Source organism: Emydura macquarii, unplaced genomic scaffold (genome assembly GCF_026122565.2).
Source record: "Emydura macquarii macquarii isolate MOO-44397 ecotype Brisbane River unplaced genomic scaffold, CSIRO-AGI_Emac_v2 contig_2636, whole genome shotgun sequence".
In the NCBI taxonomy this organism is placed as follows: domain Eukaryota; kingdom Metazoa; phylum Chordata; order Testudines; family Chelidae; genus Emydura; species Emydura macquarii.
The window spans coordinates 1,369,831-1,392,032 of record NW_027132773.1 but is presented as its reverse complement, the minus strand read 5'-3'; the positions used below and the strand labels follow the sequence as shown (position 1 = coordinate 1,392,032).

Here is a 22,202-nt window from a genome sequence, read left to right as displayed (position 1 = left end):
CGGCTTGTGCCATAATGGCTTCATTTACTGGAAGAGCCACCCAGCTAGGACCAGAAGGCTCCAGAATATCCAGAAGCCTAAGCTGAATATCCTGGACTTCCCTGAGTTTGATCTAGAACTCAGTCACCACCCTCTGCAGGAGCTCTTGATACTATCTGTGGCCATCAGGCGAGGATGAAGAAGATGAGACAATCACCTCATCTGGTCAGAAGGATACTTCCATCAGAGCTGTTGGTCCCAGTAGATCTGGCTTGATGTCTTCTCCCTTGTACTCTGACAGAGCTGGTTGGTGTTGGCTAGAAGATAGTAGGTGGGATTCATACATGGGTCCAGGGTGTCTATCATAGGGATCCATGTATGCCAGTATGAAGGGCTGACTGCTTGAGGAGACCCCATGACACTAGGTACCATCAATCCCCTAGATAGTCAGATTGGGTGGAGGATGGATCCTAGACCTTTGAGAATCTTTGTCCAGGCTAGCATCCCTGTATGGTGGTGATGTTTTGTCTGAAGCCTCTGACTTGAGCGATGAGAAGGTATGTTCCAGTTCAATCAGCAGAGCCATTAGTACTGGTGGATGAATGCTCTGACTGGATGGTCCAGGGAAGCCTGCATACAAGGGTTTTTAGGACCTGCATACATGGATTCACCTGACTTTGATGGAGTCAGGGAGAGATTTTTTACTCTAGGTGCAGATTTGGAAGAAGATCTGTCCTTGAGTTTGCGAAGTGCCCCTTACTCTAGTGAGACGCCCTAAGTAACAATTGTTTGGGCTTAGCTGCTTTGGCCTTGGCTCCTGAGCTTGTGCTTGGAGGAATACTGACTGAGGCTGTTGTCTGGAAGGCACCTCCCCATCCCAAATCCAACTGAGGTCTCACAGCCTTCTCTGTGAGATACTTCTTCAGCCCGAGCCATCATCCCTCATGAGTTCAGAGAGGGAAGGACTGACAAATGCCACACCTAAAGGAGATGTGACCCTCCCCAATGGAATAAAGGCAACAGCACTGGTGCTCATCACTCGGGGAGAAACAAAGGCAGGAAATTCAGTTCTTAAAGCCTGGGACTCTGGGCATGCTCTTTGCTTGCAGGGAAAGGAGGCTCTCCAAGGGCAGGAGAACTAATCTACACTAACCAGACTAAAACAGTAAACCTAACACTACTCAGAATAATAAACAAAACCATTTACAATATATTCACAGGTCCTAAAGAATAAACACTGAGGCGACTGTGGACACAGAGGATTCCTCCCACTTTGGCCAGGCAGCACTAAGATGGCAGGGGAGTGGTGGACCCTGGGGAGGCATGAGTCCACACTTAACCCTATACCCTGGAGGGGGTAAACATTTGTATCATGTGTGGTAGGGCCCGGACACGTGTGTGTGGGTTAGCGGGAGGGGTGGGCAATATACCGCTGGCATGTGGGGTAAGGGCAGGGCGACCCGCACGCAGCTCGCGTATGGTTCAGCAGCGCGCAGCGGCAGCTGCTGCTGGAAGAGCAAGGGACCGGATACGAGGAGTGTCAAGCCCTTCCCCCCACCAACCCGCCTCGGCTTCGGCCATATTCGTCTTCTTCCGCCGCCACGAGGCACGCTCCCCCGCCCGTCCCTACGCGAGCCGTGCGGCGGGCATGCGCCGAACACTTGGCCCTGCGGGGGCTGGCGAGAGGCGGGGGCCGAGGTTGTTGTGAAACCGTTCGAAGCACGTGAAGCGCGCAACGTCATCATAAACACTCGTAGGCAAGATGGCGGCTCCTACGAGTGGAAAGGTAACGGGGGAGGGGAGCGCCTGCTGCGAATGCTGCCCGCCGGCTCGAGCTGGGGCGCGGGCGCGGGCGCGGGCGCGGCCTGGGCTTGATCCCGATCCCGAGATGACAGGAACGCCCGACCCGGCAGGAACACTCTGCTGCTGCTGCCGCTGCCGAGTGTCTGTTTGTCTGTCCCCGGCTGGGGGACCGAGGCCAGGCCCCTCGTACTGCTCGGCGGGGCGGTGGGGGGGGGAGCAGGGGAAAACCATTTGGCGCCCCGTGGGGCGGGAAGTGTCCATGGAGAGTGGGGGGAGGCTGGTTCTTGGGGGACCCCTTAGTGGGGGAGGGGAGCGGCTTGGTGACAGCGGCCGTCTTCGCCCCTGGCGAGTAGCTGGTGTGGTGACATCGGGTGCCTGGCCCCGACCGAAGCGGCGTCTTGCCGATGCCCAGCAGCCTGTCCTGCTGCAGCCCCAGCGTTTCCCTAGTGCTGGGCGGGAGTCGCTCGGCCCTTCGTCTGGCTGGGGCAGCTCAGCACCTCTCGCTCTGTTGTGTGTGTTTCCGTGGAGAATGCCAGGGTGCTGTGCTGCTGGCCGGTTTGTGTGGCTGTCGACAAATCTTAGCGCTGAAGAAATGGGGCTGCCCCGTTGTCCTTGGTCGTGGTGTCCTGGTGTGTGGCAGCCCCCATTTTTGTCTGGGTTTTAGTGTGGAGTGAATGTGTTTAGCCTTTGATACCTTCGAATGTAATGTGCTTTGTATGTAGACGATATTTTAACGTCAATCTAGTCATGGAGTTAACATAAATATTTGTGGCCTCACTGAAGCTTTGATTCGTGGTAGAGGCCTACACGGGACTATTCTGTTTTTAATCCCATTCCCATCCTACAGTGTTTTTTATCCAGGTCCCACCCGCAAGAACCTTAGATCCTCCAGAGAGACAGATTAACTGACAGGTTTTTTTTGTTTTTTAGTAGCATGGGGGAATCTATCTCTTGCTCTCTCTCGATATATAAATGGAATTCAGACACAATTTTTGGGTGGTAAACTGATGAGAGATGGTGTTTTCCCACAAATTACCATGGTCTGTTTGTTTGTTTGTTTGTTTTTTTTTTTGGCCCACCCAGTCCTGGCCACAACAAAATACATTTTATCTGCTCCTGCTGTTATGGCAGCGGGTCCTGCAGGACCCATGGGATTTCAGTCCTATTGAAGGCCTCTAATTCATGGGCGGTCTTTGAGTATAGCAATACCAGGATTTAACAAGTAGAAATTCTGGAATTTAACTCTATTGTGAATTCTGGATTGCAGTCATTCAAGGGGATTAAAAATAGCTTGGATCCATGTTGTCCTTTAACAAGATTTTTATTGCCCAACAAGAAATTCTGGCCATCACAATTCTTTGTGTTCAGAATGAATTGCTTTTTAAAAAACAAATTACATTGTATGTTCCACCCTAAAGAACCAGGTGCTGGGATGTATACCTGAAAATCCTGGGTATGTTGGCTAACTGGTGCATCTCACCAAAATCTGAAAATAAAGAGTGATGTTCTACTTCAGTCTCCTTGTAAATGTCAGAACATGGTAGTTTCAGTGGTATTTGTTCACATGAGAACATATATAATTAGCCAAGTGTACCCTTCTCAGAGGGCTCTGAGTAGAGCTAGAGGAGGAATTTAGCAAAGAGGGCTGGGTAATAGATTGCTGTCCTGATGGTTGATAGAGGCTATAAGGAAATAATGCAGGAGGCCATTTCTCATTTTTAGTCACAAATTGGATGTGGTGAACTGTCAATTCACTCAGAATTGTTAAAGTTAAACAGTTAATTTAAAAATATGTTGCAAACAAATTTCTTTAATGTTAGATACTTCAGACTTGAAATTAAAAAAAAGCCTATTTACTTGTGGCTTTGTAAATTTTGTTTACTTGCTACTGAGTTTTGTTAGTTTTTGCATTTCTCATGGGTTGAACAACAAAAACCAAATGTCAGTTGTTTTTGTTTTTAGTCAGTATAACACTCAGATTCCTAGTGCTGCAGTGTTTGTTTCAAACACTACAGGGAATATTTGTTTTGAAGCAGCTATATTCATTGAAAAATGTCTTGGGTTTCATTTTTACAAAAATTAAATTTTGGGTCAAATTTTAAGCTGTGTCCATTTCAGGCCAGCAATGTATTGGATGGTCAACCTTAGTTAAGTTTCACTCTTCATTACCTTAGTTAAGTTTCACTCTTCATGCCTGTTTCTTTGAAATCTCCATTGCTCTTCTTTCCTTAATCAGGGGCTTGATACCTTATTGTGAAAACTTCAGCAATGAGAAGTTGAAATGGAAATTGGAACAGTGTTAATGTAGGCTTCTATAACAAACACAAGAACTAGGGGTCACCATGAAATTAATAGGCAGCAGGTTTAAAACAAACAAAAGGAAGTATTTCTTTGTACAATGCGTAGTCAGCTTGTGGAACTCTTTGCCTGAGGATGTTGTGAAGGCCAATGCTATAACAGAAGAACCAGATAAGAACCAGATAAATATGGCCAGGATGATCAGGGATGCAAAATCATGCTCTGAAGGGTCCCTACACTCTATTTGCCAGAAGGTGAGAATGGGCTTCAGGGGATGGATTACTTGAAGATTACCTGTTCTGTTCATTCTCGCTGAAGCACCTGGCATTGTCCTCTATCAGAAGACAGGATACTAGGCTAGATGGACCATTGGTCTGACCCAGTATGGCCGTTCTTATGATGAGAATAGTAGAAGATGTTGAGTGTTTCCTTTTCATATCCTGAAGCCATAATGACTAGAACCTATTTGTGGATCTCATAGGTAATTTTTATCTTAAAAGGACAGTCTGTAGGGTTAACTGCTGGTTTTTACTGACTTCTTTCATATATTTTGAATACTGAAAGGAATTTTGTTTCACAATGCTAGATAAAGTGCATACATTCTTTGCATAACTTACTTTTATCACATTCTGGCTCATAAATGTCATAGGTACAAGCTAGGACATGTGAAGGTTTGATTTTTCCAAGTAACTGCAAATTCCAAGTTGACATATGGGCTAGGAGAAAATTCCCTCCCCACCAATGACTTACCTACATTATGATAAAGTTCCATGGACATAAGTCATGCTAGTTCAAAGCATCTACCCTAGGGGTTTGCACGAGAGCAGCTGCATCAGTATAACCATGCCAGTGACTAAAACCTCAATTATTATTAATAGTTTATTATGGTAGTGCCTCAGAATCCATCAAGAATGGGGCCCCATTGTTTCAGGCCCTGTGTGAACACAGAATAGTAGATACTTCCTTCCATGAAGATCTTACAGTCTGAATAGACAAGACAGACATAGGGTGGGGTAAAGGGGTATAACACATAAGCAGATGAAGAGTGATTGGCAGCAAATACTGTGTTAGTTCCATGACATTTTGGGGGAGGGTTTAGTTAGGAGAGGATAGCTAAATGAAAAGAAAAACGTGAGGAGAGGGGACATTGAAAGTAATTGGGGTGAGGAAGACAGGGCCAAGGAGACGAGGGTAAGAAGTGGGGGAGGGTGTGGAGTGAAGCTGAGGTGAAGAGACTGAGCCCTGGTCTACATTACAGAGTTACGTTGACTTAATTATATCAGTGTGCACACTGCAGCTTTGCTTTTGTAACCCGGGGTTCTGGCAACCCAAACCTCATGGTAACTTTACTTTGTGTGAGATATTGTCATGAAATAAGCCAAATGGAGACACGGCCATCAGCTGATAGATCGACTGGTAGAAACAGTATAACGTAAAAGTGCTCTTACTACAAAGCTATACTTAGGCTCAAACACAACATGAGTGCTCTTACTTTAAAGCTATACTTTATTTAGGCTCAAGCACTTACACACGTCCGCAACAGGTTAGTAAAACGCCTCAACCCTCAATAATTACTGAAGTCTGGGATGGCTTTTGAATGATTTCTGATTGGCCTGATCTTCCAGCTCTCATTGGAGGATCCAGGAGCTGTGTCCAAGAAGAGACCCCAAAGAATGCAAGCCTCTCCCCCCCCACCCTCAATTTATCCTTGTTGGTAGACAATAACACATCAAGAAAGAGGGAAAAAAAGTTTCAAAAGGTAGACCTAAGGTTGCCAGAGTACTTAATTAACTAGATGTATTCTGACAGAATCTGCATATCTCAAGGCCTGGACTAACATCTTCCAGAGGGCATGCATAAATAAGCTTATTGGTCTTTTCCTGAAATACAGATCCCAGCACATCCACCAGAGCATCAGGGAGGGGATGCAGGGTCAGGCAACGATTGAGCAAGAGGCTCCCCTCCCCTCCTGGCTTAGTCATGCCAAAGTTGCACACATCTGCACAAAAACCTACCAAGTTTGGCCACTTTAGCAAAAAATTTGATAATCAGTGTTACACTATCAAGTGGTCTCTGGCCCTTTTAACTGGTCTAGCAAAAACTCCCCATACACTTTTGCTGATGTAAGTGCCCTATTACACCGACATCATAATTCCACCTCTACAAGAGGCTTATGTCAGTGTACTGAGGGTAATGCAGTGTCTGTGTAGACATTGAGGGTTACTTACAATAGATGTTGGCTGTCATTCTTGTCAATTTCACTTCTCCAAATTGACAAGAGAGCCCAGCTGACAGCTCAGGCTGTCACCTGGAGTTGACGGGGAGCTCCAGCTAGAGCCCAGCTGTCGCTATATGGCAGTCGTGTTGTCCATGAGAACTGAAACCACCCTGTTTGTAATGTGGGGCAGGAACACTTGGCAGGCTAGGTGGACCACCCTGAGCTCCCTGACATTGATGTGAAGAGAGAGCTCTTCTTGAGACCATAGGCCTTGAGTTCTGAGGTGCCCTAGGTGGGCTACCCAATCCTGTGCTGATGTGTCAGAGACAAGAGACATTGATGGCTGGGGCCCCGAAAAGGGTACTCCCACACAGACCATGTGTTGGTTCAACTGCCATGTCAGTGAATCGAGGAATCGAGCTGGGACTGTGAGCACCAAGTCCAGGTGATGTCACAAAGGTGAATATACTGTGGCCAGTGAGGCCTGGAGCGGTCTGAGACGTAGCCTTGAGTGTTGCACCTTATATGTGCGTGATGCCATGTGGCCCAAAAGGCTCAGACACTTCTGGACTGTTGTGGTTGGATGCACCTGGTGGGACCTTGTCAGGGTCATGAGTGAGCGAAACCAATCCTCCGGAAATAGGGTCTTTACCTGTACGGAGTCGAGAACCTACCTGATGAACTCAATCCTTTGTACAGGAATATGAGTGGATTTCTGGTCATTTATCAGTAGGCCTAGTGCCTGGAAGGTCAATGAGATGGATGTCCGATTCTGCCTGAGCTCTGGAATGACTTTTGACAAGCCAATTGTTGAGGTATGGGAATATGTGAACTCCCTTTTTCTGAGGGAAGCTGCCACTACTGCCATACACTTAATGAAGACCCGTAAGGTGGCTAGCAGGCCAAACGGAAGAACTGCAAACTAGTAATGAACTTGGTTCATTACAAATCTTAGGAACCTTCTGTGGCCTTGGAAAATTGATACGTGGAAATATTCGTCCTTTAGATCAAGGGTGGCATACCAGTCCTCTGGATCCAGCAAGGGAACTTTAAGTTCTTGAGATAGCAGTTGAGACGACATAGCTGTAGGATTGGTCTGAGATCACCCTTGGCTTTTGGGATTAGGAAGTAATGGGAATAAAACTCCTTTTCTCTTAGATGATGTGGAACCTCTTCCACAGCTCCCACCTGGAGGAGGGATTGGATTTCTTGGTCCAATTGTTGCTCGTGAGACGGATCCCTGAAGAGGGATGGGGAGGGGAGATGGGAAGGCAAGGTGGATAAAAACTGGAGAGTGTACCCTAATTCTGTTGTGCTTAGTACCCAACAGTCTGAGGTTGTGTGTTTGTCCAGGCATTAAGGAAGTGGGAGAGTCAGTTGGAAAACAGGGGTAACTGGATCCGGTGCTGAGGGGATTGAAATGTCGTCTTCGAGTGTCTCGTCAAAACAAGTGCTTTGAATTCCCTGAGTGTCTGGGGGCTGAGTGCATCAGCCCTGATGAAGAGGTTGGTGCCAGGGGGTGTATGTCTAAACCCTTTGTTCTTCCTCCTTTGCTGGTCATGTTTGTCTGTCTGGCCAAACAGTGGCCAGTCTGTTGGGGCCTGTAGTGTTTTCTGGATACCGCGGGGGGTATACAGCCCTAGAGACTTTAGGGTTGCTTTGGAGTCTTTAAGACTGTGGAGTCTGGCATCTGTTTGCTCTGAAAAGAGCGAGGACCCTTCAAATGAGAGATCTTGAAGGGTTTGCTATACCTCCTGAGGAAAACCCGAGGATCTCGATTTGGCTCTCGATCTGGCTGTGGAATCGGCAGCATCAAGGGCTGTCCACAGGGAGGCCCTAGCTACTGTTTTCCCTTTTTCAACCAATGATGAGAATGCCTGTTTGGCCTCCTGAGGAGTAGGTCCTTAAATGTTTGCATCTACTCCCACTTATTAAAATCATAACCTCCTAGCAAAGCTTGTTGGTTTGCTATTTGGAGTTGTAGGCCTCCAACAAAGTAGGTCTTCTGGCCAAACAGGTCTTACTTTTTGGGGTCCTTTGTGTGTGGAGCCCACTTGGCCCTATTGATCCCTGTTGATTTTCGTTGGCAGCCACAACCACTAGGGACCCTGGGGGAGGGTGTGAAAAAAGAAATTCGTACTCTTTTGCTGGTAGGAAGTATTTTTGCTCCATCCATTTAGCCATAGGAGGGAAGGAAGCGGGGGTGTGCCACAGTGCCCTAATTAGGTCCATGATAGCCTCGTTGAATGGTAGAGCTACACTTGAGGGACCTGTCGCTGACAAAATGTCCAGTAAGCTGTGTGTGGTCTCCTTGACCACTTCAGCATGAATACCTGAGTTCAAGGCCATCTGCTTTAATAAGCCCTGGTAGGCCTAGTGGTCATCTTGAGGCAGGGACACACCTGCTGCTATCACCACATCATCTGGGGGAGAGGAGGAGGAGGCTATAACCAAGTGAGGGGCCTCCGCCCCTCCCTCTGTGTCGACTGAGACCTGTGGGACTTCTTCCTGAGGCTCAGTCCCGGGGTCAGTACCGGAGTCCAGATTGGGGGTCTTGTGGCGAGGTACCAGAGGTTCCCTACTCTCCGAGGCCACAGAATATGAACACCTCGAAATGGTGCCCTAGCCCGGGGGAAACCCCAACAAGTTCCAGAATGGCCATTGCATGGACATTGGTCTCCATGGACTCAGTGGCCAAATGTTCAGGAGCACCATTGAGCTTGAGGCCACTGCAGAGTAGGAATGGCATAGGGAGCAGCATGGCAGCTCTGATGGTTGGGAGAGTAGGACCTGATTTTGGACTCTGATGAAGAGAACGAATTGCAGTGAAGTGACCAAAGAGACCTCTTGGTGCCAGTGACTGGCATCATGGAGAGGTTCGGACAGAAGCTTCCTAGATGGCTTTCTGCCACTCAGCGGTACCAGTGGTGCCAAGTCCTGAACCTCTGGGAACCCCAGGACTGGTAGTGATAGCAGGTTCCTAGCTGTGGTGAATGCTTCTGGAGTTGATGGTATCTCAAACTGACTGGTACGCTGTCTTCCCAAGGGTGGTACCTCCCATGCTGGAGTCAGCAGGACTGGTGGAGGTACCGAAGCTGAAGGAACCAGCTGTTGTAGTGCTGGAGAGGGAGAGCGAGTGTGGCCTGACATGGGTTTCACTCTATCCTGGTCCCCCTACGTGCTTGTCTTCAGCACTGGTGATTGCTCTTCCCTTGGTGCTTTTGGTGTTTCTTCTTATGCAGTGGAGGAGAAGATTGGTGCTGGGACTCCCGACCAATGGGAGGAGCACACCACACTGAAGCTGAGGTGCCTGGTGCCGAATCCAAGCTCAACTCTGAAGCTGGTCTTAGGGCTTCCTCCAGGAGGAGGACTTAACTTCACTTCCCGGTCTTTCTTGGTGCGGGGTTTGATATCCCTGCAGATCTGATAGTGGTCTTTCCTGTGAGCTTCCCCTAAACACTTGACACCTCGAGTGCAGGTTGCTCAATGGCATGAACTTGCTGCAGGAAGCACAGGGCTTGAAGCCCGGTGACTGAGGTATGCCTCGGCACTGGGGAGCAGACAGACTTTGCCAACTAAGTGCGGCGGCATCCAAACTATCTAACTACTAACAACTACTACTAGCTATCTACACTAAAGAAGAGAAGGAAATTACGGGGAGGAATTGCCTGAGCAATGAGAGAAGTTCCAGCAACCGTCACGGGCGGTAAAAAAGAAATGAAGGGGCGCTGGGTTGACGGTCCCTTATACCGGTGCTATGAGCGCGCAGCATCAGAGGGCACTGGAGCTGACCCAGTGAATACTCCTAAGAGGAAAAATTCCAGCAACTGTGCTTGGGGTGAGCTACATTGGAATGTACAAGTGCAATACATCTTGAAAAACAATTACAGAAAACTTAATTGTTGTATTTTTTATTTGATTTAATTTTTCTTTTGCAACTGTTCAGTCGTGAATAACATTCACATTTAAATGCTAACAAAACATTGCTTAATGTAGTAACAATACTTCATCTTTAAGAACCTCATTTCCTCATTATGTTAAAATAATTAACTTGTTTTTTGTAATTAGGCATAAGTTCTAAGGGTAAGAGTTCTGGAGACCATTAATTCATTCCTTTTTGGTTACTGTTCTAATAAATTAGTGTTTTAAAATATTTGATGTGTCAATTGACCAGTAATTTTTGGACCAGTCAGATGCCCAGCCCTACAGAAGGGCTCACACCTTTGATGGGATTCTGGGGAATGGGCAAGAGCAACTGGTGAGGCTTGTGAGAGAAGATGTAGTTTCACGGCCTGAGTGATTGGGCCACATGGTTCCCGCTGCCAAGAGGTGTGTTAAGACTTAAGCTCTGCACCTGAAATGCATGATTGGAAGACCAAAGTCAGGGACAGTGCCTGAACTCTGCTCAACCCCAGTAAGCTAAGGGAATATGGGATTCAGTGTTTGGATCCCCTCACAGCAGTCTGGTGAGTGTTCAGCAGGGAAAGCTTGACCAGATCTGTGACTTTATGAACATAGATATATTTCATGTAACTTATTTTTACTGGACTGGATTGTCCAAAACTGATGGACTGCAACTCTAGTTCATTTCTTGTCTCTAACACTTAAAATTAATGATCCCATTTTATGTTTTTGAATAAGAATATTGGTTTGCTGCACAAAAAATAATGGGAAATAAATTTACAGAAGACAGAACAATTAAATTAAAAGTTTTGCCAATTTTTAGCTAGTGCAGCATCCAGTTAACATGTTTTTAACAGGTTTGGATTAGTGTGGTTGAAATTATAATGGTTTAAATGGTCTGAAAAACATTGGTAAAAGGGTATTAGTATTTTAGTACAGTTACAAAAGGCCGAACTAGTTAGTAGAGAGGATTATTATATTTTATTTCCAACAATGTACACTTTTTCTCCATTTTGAACAATGCATGCCTTTTTATATTTGAGGAACAAATATGCCCAGAAACTGAATCACAGAATGTTTTATGGTTCACTTCTCAAAACCTTAGTACTGAGTGTTCGGGGGTTTTTCACTGGGTTCCCCACCCCTAGGAAAATGAGTGGGTTTGTTCAGGTTCACAACGACCTTGGTTTTCATTGCTTTTGTTAGACTTTTGATTAAGGTTATTTATATCAGGCAGCACTGGAGATCATGCTGTATCTTGGCAGAGGAGAACACTGTATTTAGATTTTTGCAAATTAATTCTTATTCTGCAGATGCAGAGTTTACATAATGAATCAGTAATTTTTGATGCATTTAAATTCACATCATACAGATAGTCAAATAATAAGATACATGCAAATATTACTATTCAAATGAATTTTAATGATCTAAAATTCTTCCCAAGTAACTTTCTACTACAGTATTTCATTTTGATCCTATAAATTAATCTTTACATGTATTTAAGTTGAAATAAAGCATTTTGCGCAGCAGCCACTTCTTTGTCCAGGATAAGGCCGTGGAAACTCACTTTGTGTCTGTGCAGCAGGATTAATTTTGATTTCTATGGTAAATCTAATTTCCATTTTGGTGCTGTAAACAAGATTTTTAGGAAGTGACAGTAATACTGTGAGTAAAGTTCCCCCTGTCTAGGTACTTAAGTTGTCTAAATGTTGCTCTGCCATAAAAACAAGACATTTTGATCCTTTCCTTTTATTTTTCCTTACAGGTTACATATGAACAAGAAGGGGTTTTCATTCATTCATCTGGTGCAAAAAATTATGACCAGGACCGTTTAATATCAGGAATACTACGTGTCATAGAAAAGGTTTGATACAGTTAGAATTTTTTCTTGCATTTACCTACAGTGCATCTAACAAACCTTTGCAAGTTTAAAATACTAAAAGAAAAATCCTCAGTGTTTGTATTTGTTAATGAACACCATGATTAAGGATAAGATTGTCACGGAGGATTCTGTGACTTCCTGCAGCCTCTGTGACATTTTCTGCTTCAGCTGGAGGGGGCTGGGGAGAAGAGTTGTCAGCAGGCAGGGAGAAAGGGAGACCAAGACCTCCAAGCTGCAGCGAGCAGTGGGGGATCCCTGGAACTCCCTGCCGCTGCCCACGGCCTCTGTAGCTCCCAGCCACCATGGGTGGCAGGACCCTCTGGAACTCTGATCTCCCCTTAACCCCTATCCACTGCCATGGGTGGCCCTTTGAGCTCCAAGCTGCTGCAGGAGGCAAGGAGCCCCTGCAGCTCCAAGCCGCTGTGGGCAGTGAAGGGGGACTCTCTGGAGCTCCCAGGTGCTGCTCCAGGTGACGGGGGCCCCCTGCAGCTCCCAGTTGTGGGCCCCTCAGGCCGGTGGGCGGCCCTCAGACCCAGAGGTCCTAGCCCTGGCCCCTAGCTTCCAGCCACCTCCACCCCACCTCACTCCACCTCACCCCGTCAGCCCCATTTTGTCATAGAAGTTATTTTTAGTAGAAGTCAGGGAGAGGTCCTGGGCAATAAACAAAATTCACAGAAGCTGTGACAAAATCTTAACCTTAACCATGATGTTTGGCAGCTGTACCTAAAATACATGTAAGGATAAAGTAAACATACATAATTTACATAGAGAGACCTACATTTTCTTAATTATAACCTTACTGAGTTTGTGTTTGATGGATAAGTGTAACTTGTATTGTAGGAAGCTGAAGTAATAGTGGACTGGAGACCATCGGATGATACTTTGGACTCTTCCAGTATCCTCTGTGCTGGAAAGGTATGCTTACTAATTACTAACATTCACCTTTTAATCTCTCTGCTGTTTTTGTATTTATTGTTCATCTATTAAATTAAGATAGATGATCCTAAAACTAGAAACAAAATTTACTTATTCAGTGTGGTGGTTATTTTTGTTACTGTAACACCTAGGAATCCTAGTCATGCACCTGGACTCCATTGTGCTAAGCCAGTGGTTCCCAGCCTGTGGCTCAGGGGCCAGAAATGGCCCGCGAGGGCTTTCAAAGTGGCCTGCAGCTCCCCTCCTGCTGGCTGCAGAAGGAAGCCGCTGCCTAAGGACCCAGGGAGAGCACGTTTCCATGGGGCTAAAAGACCGGGGCAGGCTCCTTGCTGCAGCCAAGGGAATGGGAGATCAGCGCTCCCCTCCCCCTGGCTATAGCAGGGAGCACAGCAAAAGCACTCCGCATAGGTGCTCCCTGCTGGAACCAGAGGGAGGTGAGCACTGATCTTCCGTCCCCCTGGCTGCAGAAGGGAGCCACTGCCTAGGGACCCAGGTGGAGTGCATAGGGCTGCAGGACGCATGCGGTTTCCCTGCTGCAGCCAGGGAGATGGGAGATCAGAGAGGAGGCAGCCTCCTCACTGATCTCCTTCCATCTGGCTGCAGTGTGTTGGGAGAGGCCTGCTGGCAGAGACTGGTGGCCCTTCAGGGTTGTAAAAATGATATCTGTGGCCCTTGAGCCAAAAACGTTGGGAACCACTGAGCACTGTACAAACAGAACAAAAAGACAGTTATGGTTTGCCATCTGAGGGGAGGGTGCTAGGATCCAATGAAAGCTGGTCTTCAGAATATGAAAGAGGGGCGTGTTACCTCTGTGGCTCTGCCTAGAGTAGGATTTAAAAATGTTGTGTTAGGATGTTAGCTCACACACCCTAACTAAAATGGTTTGTCTCGGGTAGAAGTGGTCTTGTTTAAAGCCTCTAGGATTTAACTGTACTTAAAGCAAATCTATGATGATATAAATAAATAAAGCTTGCCTTGTTTTGAGTAGAATTTTGGAAGGTCTTAAATTGAGATAGCTAACATGACCTAACGAGGCCTAAGACAAGTAATTGTTTCCTACTTTTTTCTTCGTGTTGCAGAAATCTCTCTGCATGGTCAGGGATCTGTGCAATCTTACTCTGCATGTATATGTTAACTTCCAATTTTTCTAAGTGCTCCTACAGTAAGCTTTTCTCTGCCTGAGCTATAGTGGTTCTACCTCCTCTCTGTAAAAAGCCTAATTTGGCTCCTACCTATTAAGTCTATTAAAATAAAAGTCCTATAAAAGATTAGAATATTAAAGATCCTTAAGTGGTGGTGGTGTTTAAAAACAGATGACCCACAAGTCTAGAAAGCCAGGAAATTCTGTGCTGATAGTTACAAGAAGCAAAAACATGGAAGTGTGAAAATGCAAAACTAAGGTCATCCAAATAATTTTTACTTTTCTTCACAGCAGTGTCAGTCTCCCAACTTCTCTCTTTCATTCCCTTTATGCCATCGGAAGAGGAGGACTAAACCACCAATTTCTACAAAATGTAAACTGTCATTAAAAAATGTATGCTATCCCCTTGGTTGTGAAAATATACTAAATATATACTAATTCAGTGCTGATAGACTGCTCCAGTGTCTTCTCTGCTTCTAATAACTTTCCCCAGCAGCGGGAAACTTTTTTCTCCACTGTCCTATTTCTGCTTTATGGGTAGCAGTGGAACTAGCAAGAATGGCAATCTCACTCTGTTACTACTTAGCAAAGTTATAAGCAGCAGCAGCAGAGTCCTGGACCTGTTCATGGAAAGAAACCATATCTCTCTCACCCCTTGCACAGCCAGAGGGTTGAATAGAGAGCAAATTAGTAGAACAGTCTTCTCCTTTAGAGTAACTAGGAGAATTTGGGTTACGTATAGAGTATTAGATTCTTTTCTTGCAACCAGGAAATTAGAGAATGGAGAAGAAAGTGAGAGCACTCCTCCTTTTAAAATCTTTGGTAAGAATCTCAACATTCTCCCCTTCCTCTGCAGTGGGAAATTTGTTCTAGGTTCTCACCACAGTGTGGCTCCTGGACCTCAGTGGGTGTTGGAGAGGGCTCCTCTTTCGTACTAGCCTCTGGTTATATATATATACACACACACCCCACCCACCCAGGTCATACCTACCTGTTGAGTGTACTGTTGTTGGGACTTTTTGTAAGGATTTACATTTGGAAAAGCCAAAACAATGGAACAGTGACTGGGTCGCAAGCATAATGTAAGTTTGTTTGTTTTAATAGGGTTAAAGAGGTATAAAACTGGACATTTTAAAGTGTGGTTCTACCCTAAAAATGTGACTATAAAAGAAGGGCATTTTGGGATTCCATATTCACTCTGTTTTACTGATTTGTGTCAAATTTGCTCAGATTAAGCAAGCAAACTTGCAAGTTGCTGGCCCTGCAAACTAACCATGGGCTTCTAAAAGTCAACACGAGTTCGTCCCATCTTATACATCACCAGTGGGTTTGTGCAAATTGTAATTGATGACATAATCTGCAGACAGTGGTATGGAATGGGATAACAGGGGGCCCAATTTAGCTTGCAGAGCGTTGTTTATTGATAGTGATAGACAAGGTGAGTAGAACTCAACTTGTCTCAGAGTTGTTGGTAAGTTTGTGGCGATCACAGCTAGAAAAATGTCTATTTGCTTGTAGAATGATCAGATTTGATATGAAGGTTATGTAAAATAATGAATCTGGTTTTCCCCAGTGCCCTTGTTACAAAGTCATTTTACAGAGTTGAACTACACTTTATATTTGGAGAAAACTCTGTATGTGTACACTATTGCAAATGGAATTCTGAAACAGAATTGCAAAACATTTGATTTTATAATTGGCTTCATCCATAGCTGTCTCCAGTACAAAGTGTAATGCTTTGCCATCTTAATAACTCTTACTCTTTCTGTATTGTTGCCTTAATACTGTGATCTTGGTTTAGAAGGAATGCCAGTTCTGTTTCCTACCACTGTATAATTGACACATGGAATTTTCCTGGAGAGTTGGGAATGATTGCTTTTAGGATACTATTTATTTAACCTGGAGTTGTTAAAATGTGTCCTTTTCTGTTGACTATGTCCATAAAGAAGGGTGGAAGTGACTCAAGCATTGTACAATTTAAGTAATTAATGAAACATATATCATTACTGAGATGAGATCAATTTGCCAGTTATGAATAGGTAAGATTGTTTTAAAATTTCTATTTGTTTTTAGTGCATCTCTAGTTGGATAAATTTAAGATTATTTGGGTGATCTTCACTGTCTTTTTCCATAATTGCAAATGTTTGGGTTTCTTTTGAATTTAAATTTAACATGGAATTTCTTATTTTTCTCCTTTTTGTTTGATGACTGTATTCTTCTCAAGTCTCTGTACTTTCATCCTTAACTCCAATTTTTCAAAGGTGTTTGTGATTTTTAAATCTTGAAATGAGCTACTGATAAAATTCAGGTTTAGTGTTTTTTGACTTCTGATGTTTTGTTTTTTTATTTTGTTTAGGATTCCAGTTCAGTTGTCGAATGGACACAAACCCCTAAAGAAAAATCTCCACGTGGGCCAGACCATCAGAATAGTTATGAAACAGAATGGGACATGGTCAATACAGTCTCGTTTAAAAAGAAACCACATTCTAATGGAGGTAAATGCAAAAATAAATTTTGAAATTTTAAATATTTTCTTTGATATTAATTAAGTTTTAAAAGATCTATTAGTTATAATAAGTACTCTAGAATGTATTCTCTCAGGAATTCAAATGCTGAGGTGACTTGTTGCTTGAATGACTTCCGTTTTCCTAGATGAATTGATCTCTGCACCCACAAAGCTGTCTGCTTCTTCAGTCTATTTTCCCCTATAAATCACTTCAAGGGGGATTGTGTGGTTAAGAGACTTATGTCTAGCCAGCATTTTAAGAGCTCATCATGCTGTGTCATAAAGCATTGCTATGACTGTCTTAATATGCATAGGACCTTTACATCTCTCTTAAGCAAATGAAACTTGATCAATTGTATACAATAATTAGGAGAGAGAATGGGAAAATTAATGCTGTATTCCTTACTTCACTATTGGAACACCAGAGGGACATTGAGTATACTACTGTGCTGTGAGAGCTTGCACATCAGAAAAAAGACAAATATCCAGAAAATTGTACTTTCTTTCATACCTAACTCTCAAGTTTTGGTAAAATAAAAAAATAAATACTGGAAAATTGAAAGAATTAAAGGATTTCGAACCATCAAGATTTAATAAGCTAGAATATGCACAGTTCTTACGTTTCTCATTAATTTTTCTTGTAATTGTTTGATACTATTACAGTTACCTTTATCCTCCCTCTGTAATCCCCTTCCATCTTCTCTTTTACTAATTAGGCCTCAGTCCTGTAACTGGGGACTGTAATAGGGTCTACAATTCCCATACAAGCAGAAAGAGAACAGGGAGGAGAATCTCTCCTGTTTGCAGCTTGACCACACCCCCGGGCAGCTGCCAGAGCTGACAGTCATAGAGGCATCCAATAGAGGAAACAAGAGTTACTATAAAAAAGAGAGTACAGAGAAGGAAAGGGGAGACAGAAAGGCCTGGGACAGCAAAGAAGTAACATCCTGCACCAGGCTGCCTCCACGAACACAGCCAAGAGACTGAAACATGCTTCTAGACTTAGAGCTGAGGGTCCAAGAACTGCCCTGCCCAGGGGCAAACTAAGGAGGACCAGTCGGGCAGCAGAAACCCCACAAAAGACCACACTAGGAGCTGATGACAGGAACCCGTATCTTCATGTGGCACCTGTTCAATGATGATGGTTCTTGAAGTGCATGTCCATATGTGTATTCCACTCCAGGTGTGCATGAACTGCATGTGCTTGATATTAGAGATTTTTAGTTAGCAGTGACGGTTCAGTCTGCTCATGCACCTTGAATACCCCCATGCTCTATAATAAGGATATAAAGGATAAATCAGGCCAACTACAACTCCAGTTCCTTCTTACTGCCCATGTCTGTGATGAAGTACTCCTTTAGAGTATTGCTGCACATAATGATTATTTAATGTTAGGATGGTGATTGCCTGTTGATGATTATCATTTTATAGCTGTTTATAATTTTTTATAGGTTTCAGTTAGCTTTGAGGAAGTTTTCATTCATTGTCCACCTTCCCTCCAGGCCCCCCCCCCATTTGTTTTTTCTTGTCCTTTTGAAGTGATGATGCCTCTGCCTGAATCACCCAGCTTCTGATATTGCCCGTCTTGGAAAGGAGCCTTTCCTCTTAGGCCTGGTCTACACTAGACTGTTTTGTCAACGAAAGTCAGATTTTTTCAACAAAACAGTGCTGGAGTACACAGTGCAATCACCCCTCCTCCTACCACTGACAAAACTGTCTTGTTTTTTCAGCAAAATAAAATCACCTCAATGAGAGGTGTAGGGCTTACATCAGCTTACTGAGGGCGACGCAGGGTCTGTGAATGGGGAGAAGCCCAAGCTCCTGGAGCCTGCTCCCAGCTGGGAGCGGGGCAGGGAGAAGCCCTGTGCTGCTTCTCCACCTTCTCAGAGCCGGGACAGCCTTATCAATGTTATGACTGAGCCATGACATTGACAAGGCTGCCAGCTCGGCGCAGGGAGCAAGCAGGGGGTGAGAAGCTGGGGCATCTGGACCTCACTATCCAGAGACGAGAAGCCCCAGGAGACTTTCCCCAGCTCCCAGCGTGGAACAGGAAGGGGAGAAGCCTGGGCTTGGCTCCCGGCATGGAATGGGGAACAAGGGGAGAGGAGGGCAGCCTGTGGGGTTGCTGGCAGGGAGCTGAACCCTGGTGAGGACACACTCCACCGAACCAAGTAGGGTAAAGTGGACATTACCCACCACAGTAATTAATGCAATGGCTGTAAGTCGATCTAGGTTACTTTCTAGTGCAGACAAGGCCTTAGCCAAGAATACACTCAGTATTTTTTTTTTGTTTATTGGAATCATTCATCCCCCTCAAAAAGCAATGTGTATAAATCCTTTTCAAAAAGGATATCGAAATCAGGGTTAAGACTGAAAATGTATGAACTTTCCGTGTGGCCAGCCTTGGAGCCAGACCCATCCACACCTCCCACCTCCGGTACTTTAGTCAGCAAGTTCAAAGAGTGCCCCTCAAACTCTGCTCTCATTAATGCAAGAGCATGGAACAAAATAAGTCTCCCTCTACTAAACAATCCAGTAGGGAAATGTCAGCGAAAAGGCTGAAGGATATCCATTTCCCTCAGTAATCTGGAGGCAGGTCTCTTCATAAATCCTCCAAGAAGAGGTCTAAATTATCTCCCTGTTCTCATTTCAAGAAGATTCCATGGTCTGGAATGGGTATTGGTGGAGCTTTTGTGGAACACAGTACCAATTGTCTGGTTCCGGTATCCAGTGCCTATTAGGGTGCTGTAACATCAGCACCAATTTTCATTATCGACTTAGGGTAGGCTGGTAACTGATTACCTTGATCACAGCTGCCCCAAAAGGGATCATTATTTATGGGGTTCCCAGCTCATTTGTCATTGGTACGGATTAAATATGTGGTACCAAGGGATATAGTACTGAGGAGCCTGACTGTTACTGTCAGGAGGTCTGCACATTTCTTTGGTTTGGGAGGTTAATACTTCAGTGGTATTAACCTCCTTTCCTGTACTTATCCTAAAGCTGGGCTTGTTTACTATTGCCCCAGCCTGTGCAGCTTCTCCTTTTGAGTTGGATATATTTTATTCTTATTACTCCTTATACAGTGGAGATTTGCCCACATATTCTCACAGAACTTGCTCTCCAGACTTTTTCTGAGAGGTTTTAATGTGTGAAGTACATGCCATTACAGAAGATCTACTATTTGAAGGGTCAGAGCTATTTAGTGAGAAAACAGTATGTTACATTTGCTCATAGACTCTAAAGCAAGCCTGAAATCATTGGACATATATACACCTCTTCTGGATCAAAAAATGTATCCCCTGCAGCAGCAGCAAAGGCAGTGGCTGCTCTTTTACTTAGGAATCCAGACTATTAAGCTAAGAAGCAGCCTCCTTACAACAGAGAGCATCAGCCCAATAACCACCCAACCTCATGCCCTGCTCAGTCCTTATGGCAGCAGTTTTGATGCATTGATTGAGAGCTGCACCAAAACCTGTCACTTCCATCCATTCTTTGTAAACAACCATGTACTTTTCCACTGTGCATGGTAAGACATTATTACAGACAGGTGGGCATTAGACACTATTACCCTCAGATGCATCATCGTCCTTCGTTGTCCCATTTCAGGGACCTATCTCATGAGAGCCTTTTACAAGCAGAAGTGGCCTTGTTGCTCTTTACAGGAATGGTAGAAGTTCCACAGGAATACAGGGGAAAGAGATTCTGCTCCAGGTATTTTTCATTCTGAAGAAGAAAGGTGGGGCGGGGGAGGGGGGTCTATTCTAGACCTGAGGAGACACCACCTCAGATTCAGGATGGTAATACTTGCTTTCATCATTCTGGCACTCCAAAACCAGGACGGATTTGCAACTCTTGACCTGCAAGATGCCTATTTCCACATTGCCGTTCATCTGGCTCACAGAAAGTATCCCAGATTCAAGGTTAGGCCCAGTCACTTCCAATACAAGGTTGTACCTTTTGGATTCTCCATGGCACTGAATGAGTTTATTAAATGCCTTGCAATGGTAATGGCACATCTCAGGACACCAGAGTTACACATCTACCATTTCTAGACAATTGTCTGATCAGAGGCATGTTCTCAGACAAAACTGAAATGGTGGTACAGCAAGTGTTATCCTTATTTTTCCATTTGAACTCTGGTGAATTACAAAATATCGTCTCAACCCCTCTCAGATTATAGAATTCATAGGAGCTCTACTCAACTCACAAACAGTGCAAGCCTGTTTACCAGAAAACAGATTTGAATCCATTCAGTCTTGGACAACTTGATTATAGTTTACAAATGCTTATACAGTTTAGCCCTCTTGGGGCATACGTCAGCATGTACTTATGTGACATCTCTTGCCAGACTTGCTGTGATAACAGTGCCTGAGGTTGATGTACTCTCCAGCCAAGCACCAGATGACCAAAGTTGTAGTATTACCGTCTCAGATTTTATGGGAACTCACCTTGTGGAGAAAAGTCCTCTAAATGTGCAGAAAGGTGTACTTTTTGTTGACCCCCCTCAATCCCAAACTCTGGTGATGGATGCATTAGGGATGGGCTTGGGTGTGGTCTTTAGATGTCTTAAAGCTCCATAATGAATGTTCTCGAGCTGAAAGCTCTAAGAGTGGCCTATATAATTTTCCAACCTTCTCTCAAGGACTAGGAAGTGCAGTTCATGATGGACAACATGTTGGCAATGCACTATGTTCACAAACAGGATGACATTTGCTCACCCCAATTGGTGGGGAGGAGGGAGAGCATTGAACTTGGAGAATGTTGCCAACTACATGCCGTGACCCCAGTGGCCCTTCATCTCCCAGGAATCCGCAGCAGTGTTGCAGACTTCCTAAGCAGGAAGTTGGTTTCCAATCATATGTGGTTATTACAGAATGCCACATTGCACCCCATCTTGTAGACATGAAGGAATCTGACTATGGACCTATTTGCATCAGCAGAGACTGCCAAGTGCAAGGAGTTATGTTTCAGGTGGTGCATGAGCGCTGGATCCCTATCAGCTGCATATATCTTCCAGTTGTCGAAGTGTCTTCTTTGTGCATTTCCTCCAGTTCTGATTCACAGGCAATAGCAAAGATCACATGGGACAGAGCCTCCATGAATTTGGTATCCTCCGACTGGCTGAGGCTGTTTTGGCTTGCGGACCTTCTCTGATTGTCCTGTCTACCTCCCCATCCATGTCCGTCTGGACATAGTGTCTCAGAAGAAAGACCAGGTGTATTGCACTTGAACCGCCAGTTATTAAATCGGTACTCTGGATGCTGACTGGTTTGGTGATATAAACAGACAACATTCCAGACAGGTTCAGGAAATCCTAGCTCAAAATAAAAAAGGCATCTACCTGGAAAACCTATGCTTCAAAATGGAAAAGCTTTTCCACCTGGGCAGCTCAGGACAATACGAATCCAGTTGATGCTCTAGTCAGGACCCAAGCATAATTTTTTCAGGCTCAGTACAAATTTGTAACATGGCCCCCTCCCACACACGTATCCATGGGGGTTGCAGCATGGGCTGTGTCCCCTGGTAAGTGTAC

At 44.7% G+C, this 22,202-nt stretch overlaps 1 protein-coding gene across 6 annotated transcripts in view; it reads left to right on the top strand.

The window, feature by feature from the left end:
• Nucleotides 1–1,611: 1,611 nt before the first annotated feature.
• TBC1D15 (TBC1 domain family member 15) overlaps nucleotides 1,612–22,202 on the top strand; it is a 94,623-nt gene continuing 74,032 nt past the window's right edge. For 2 of the 6 annotated variants that reach the window (XM_067564017.1, XM_067564018.1), the window contains exons 1-5: nucleotides 1,612–1,765; nucleotides 11,967–12,065; nucleotides 12,924–12,998; nucleotides 14,452–14,553; nucleotides 16,517–16,655. In XM_067564017.1, coding sequence (XP_067420118.1) covers nucleotides 1,742–1,765; nucleotides 11,967–12,065; nucleotides 12,924–12,998; nucleotides 14,452–14,553; nucleotides 16,517–16,655 — 439 coding nt within the window. In that variant the 5' untranslated portion in view covers nucleotides 1,612–1,741. The remainder of the gene's footprint in view (nucleotides 1,766–11,966; nucleotides 12,066–12,923; nucleotides 12,999–14,451; nucleotides 14,554–16,516; nucleotides 16,656–22,202) is intronic. The other 4 variants (XM_067564015.1, XM_067564014.1, XM_067564013.1 and 1 more) reach the window with 3 other exon arrangements.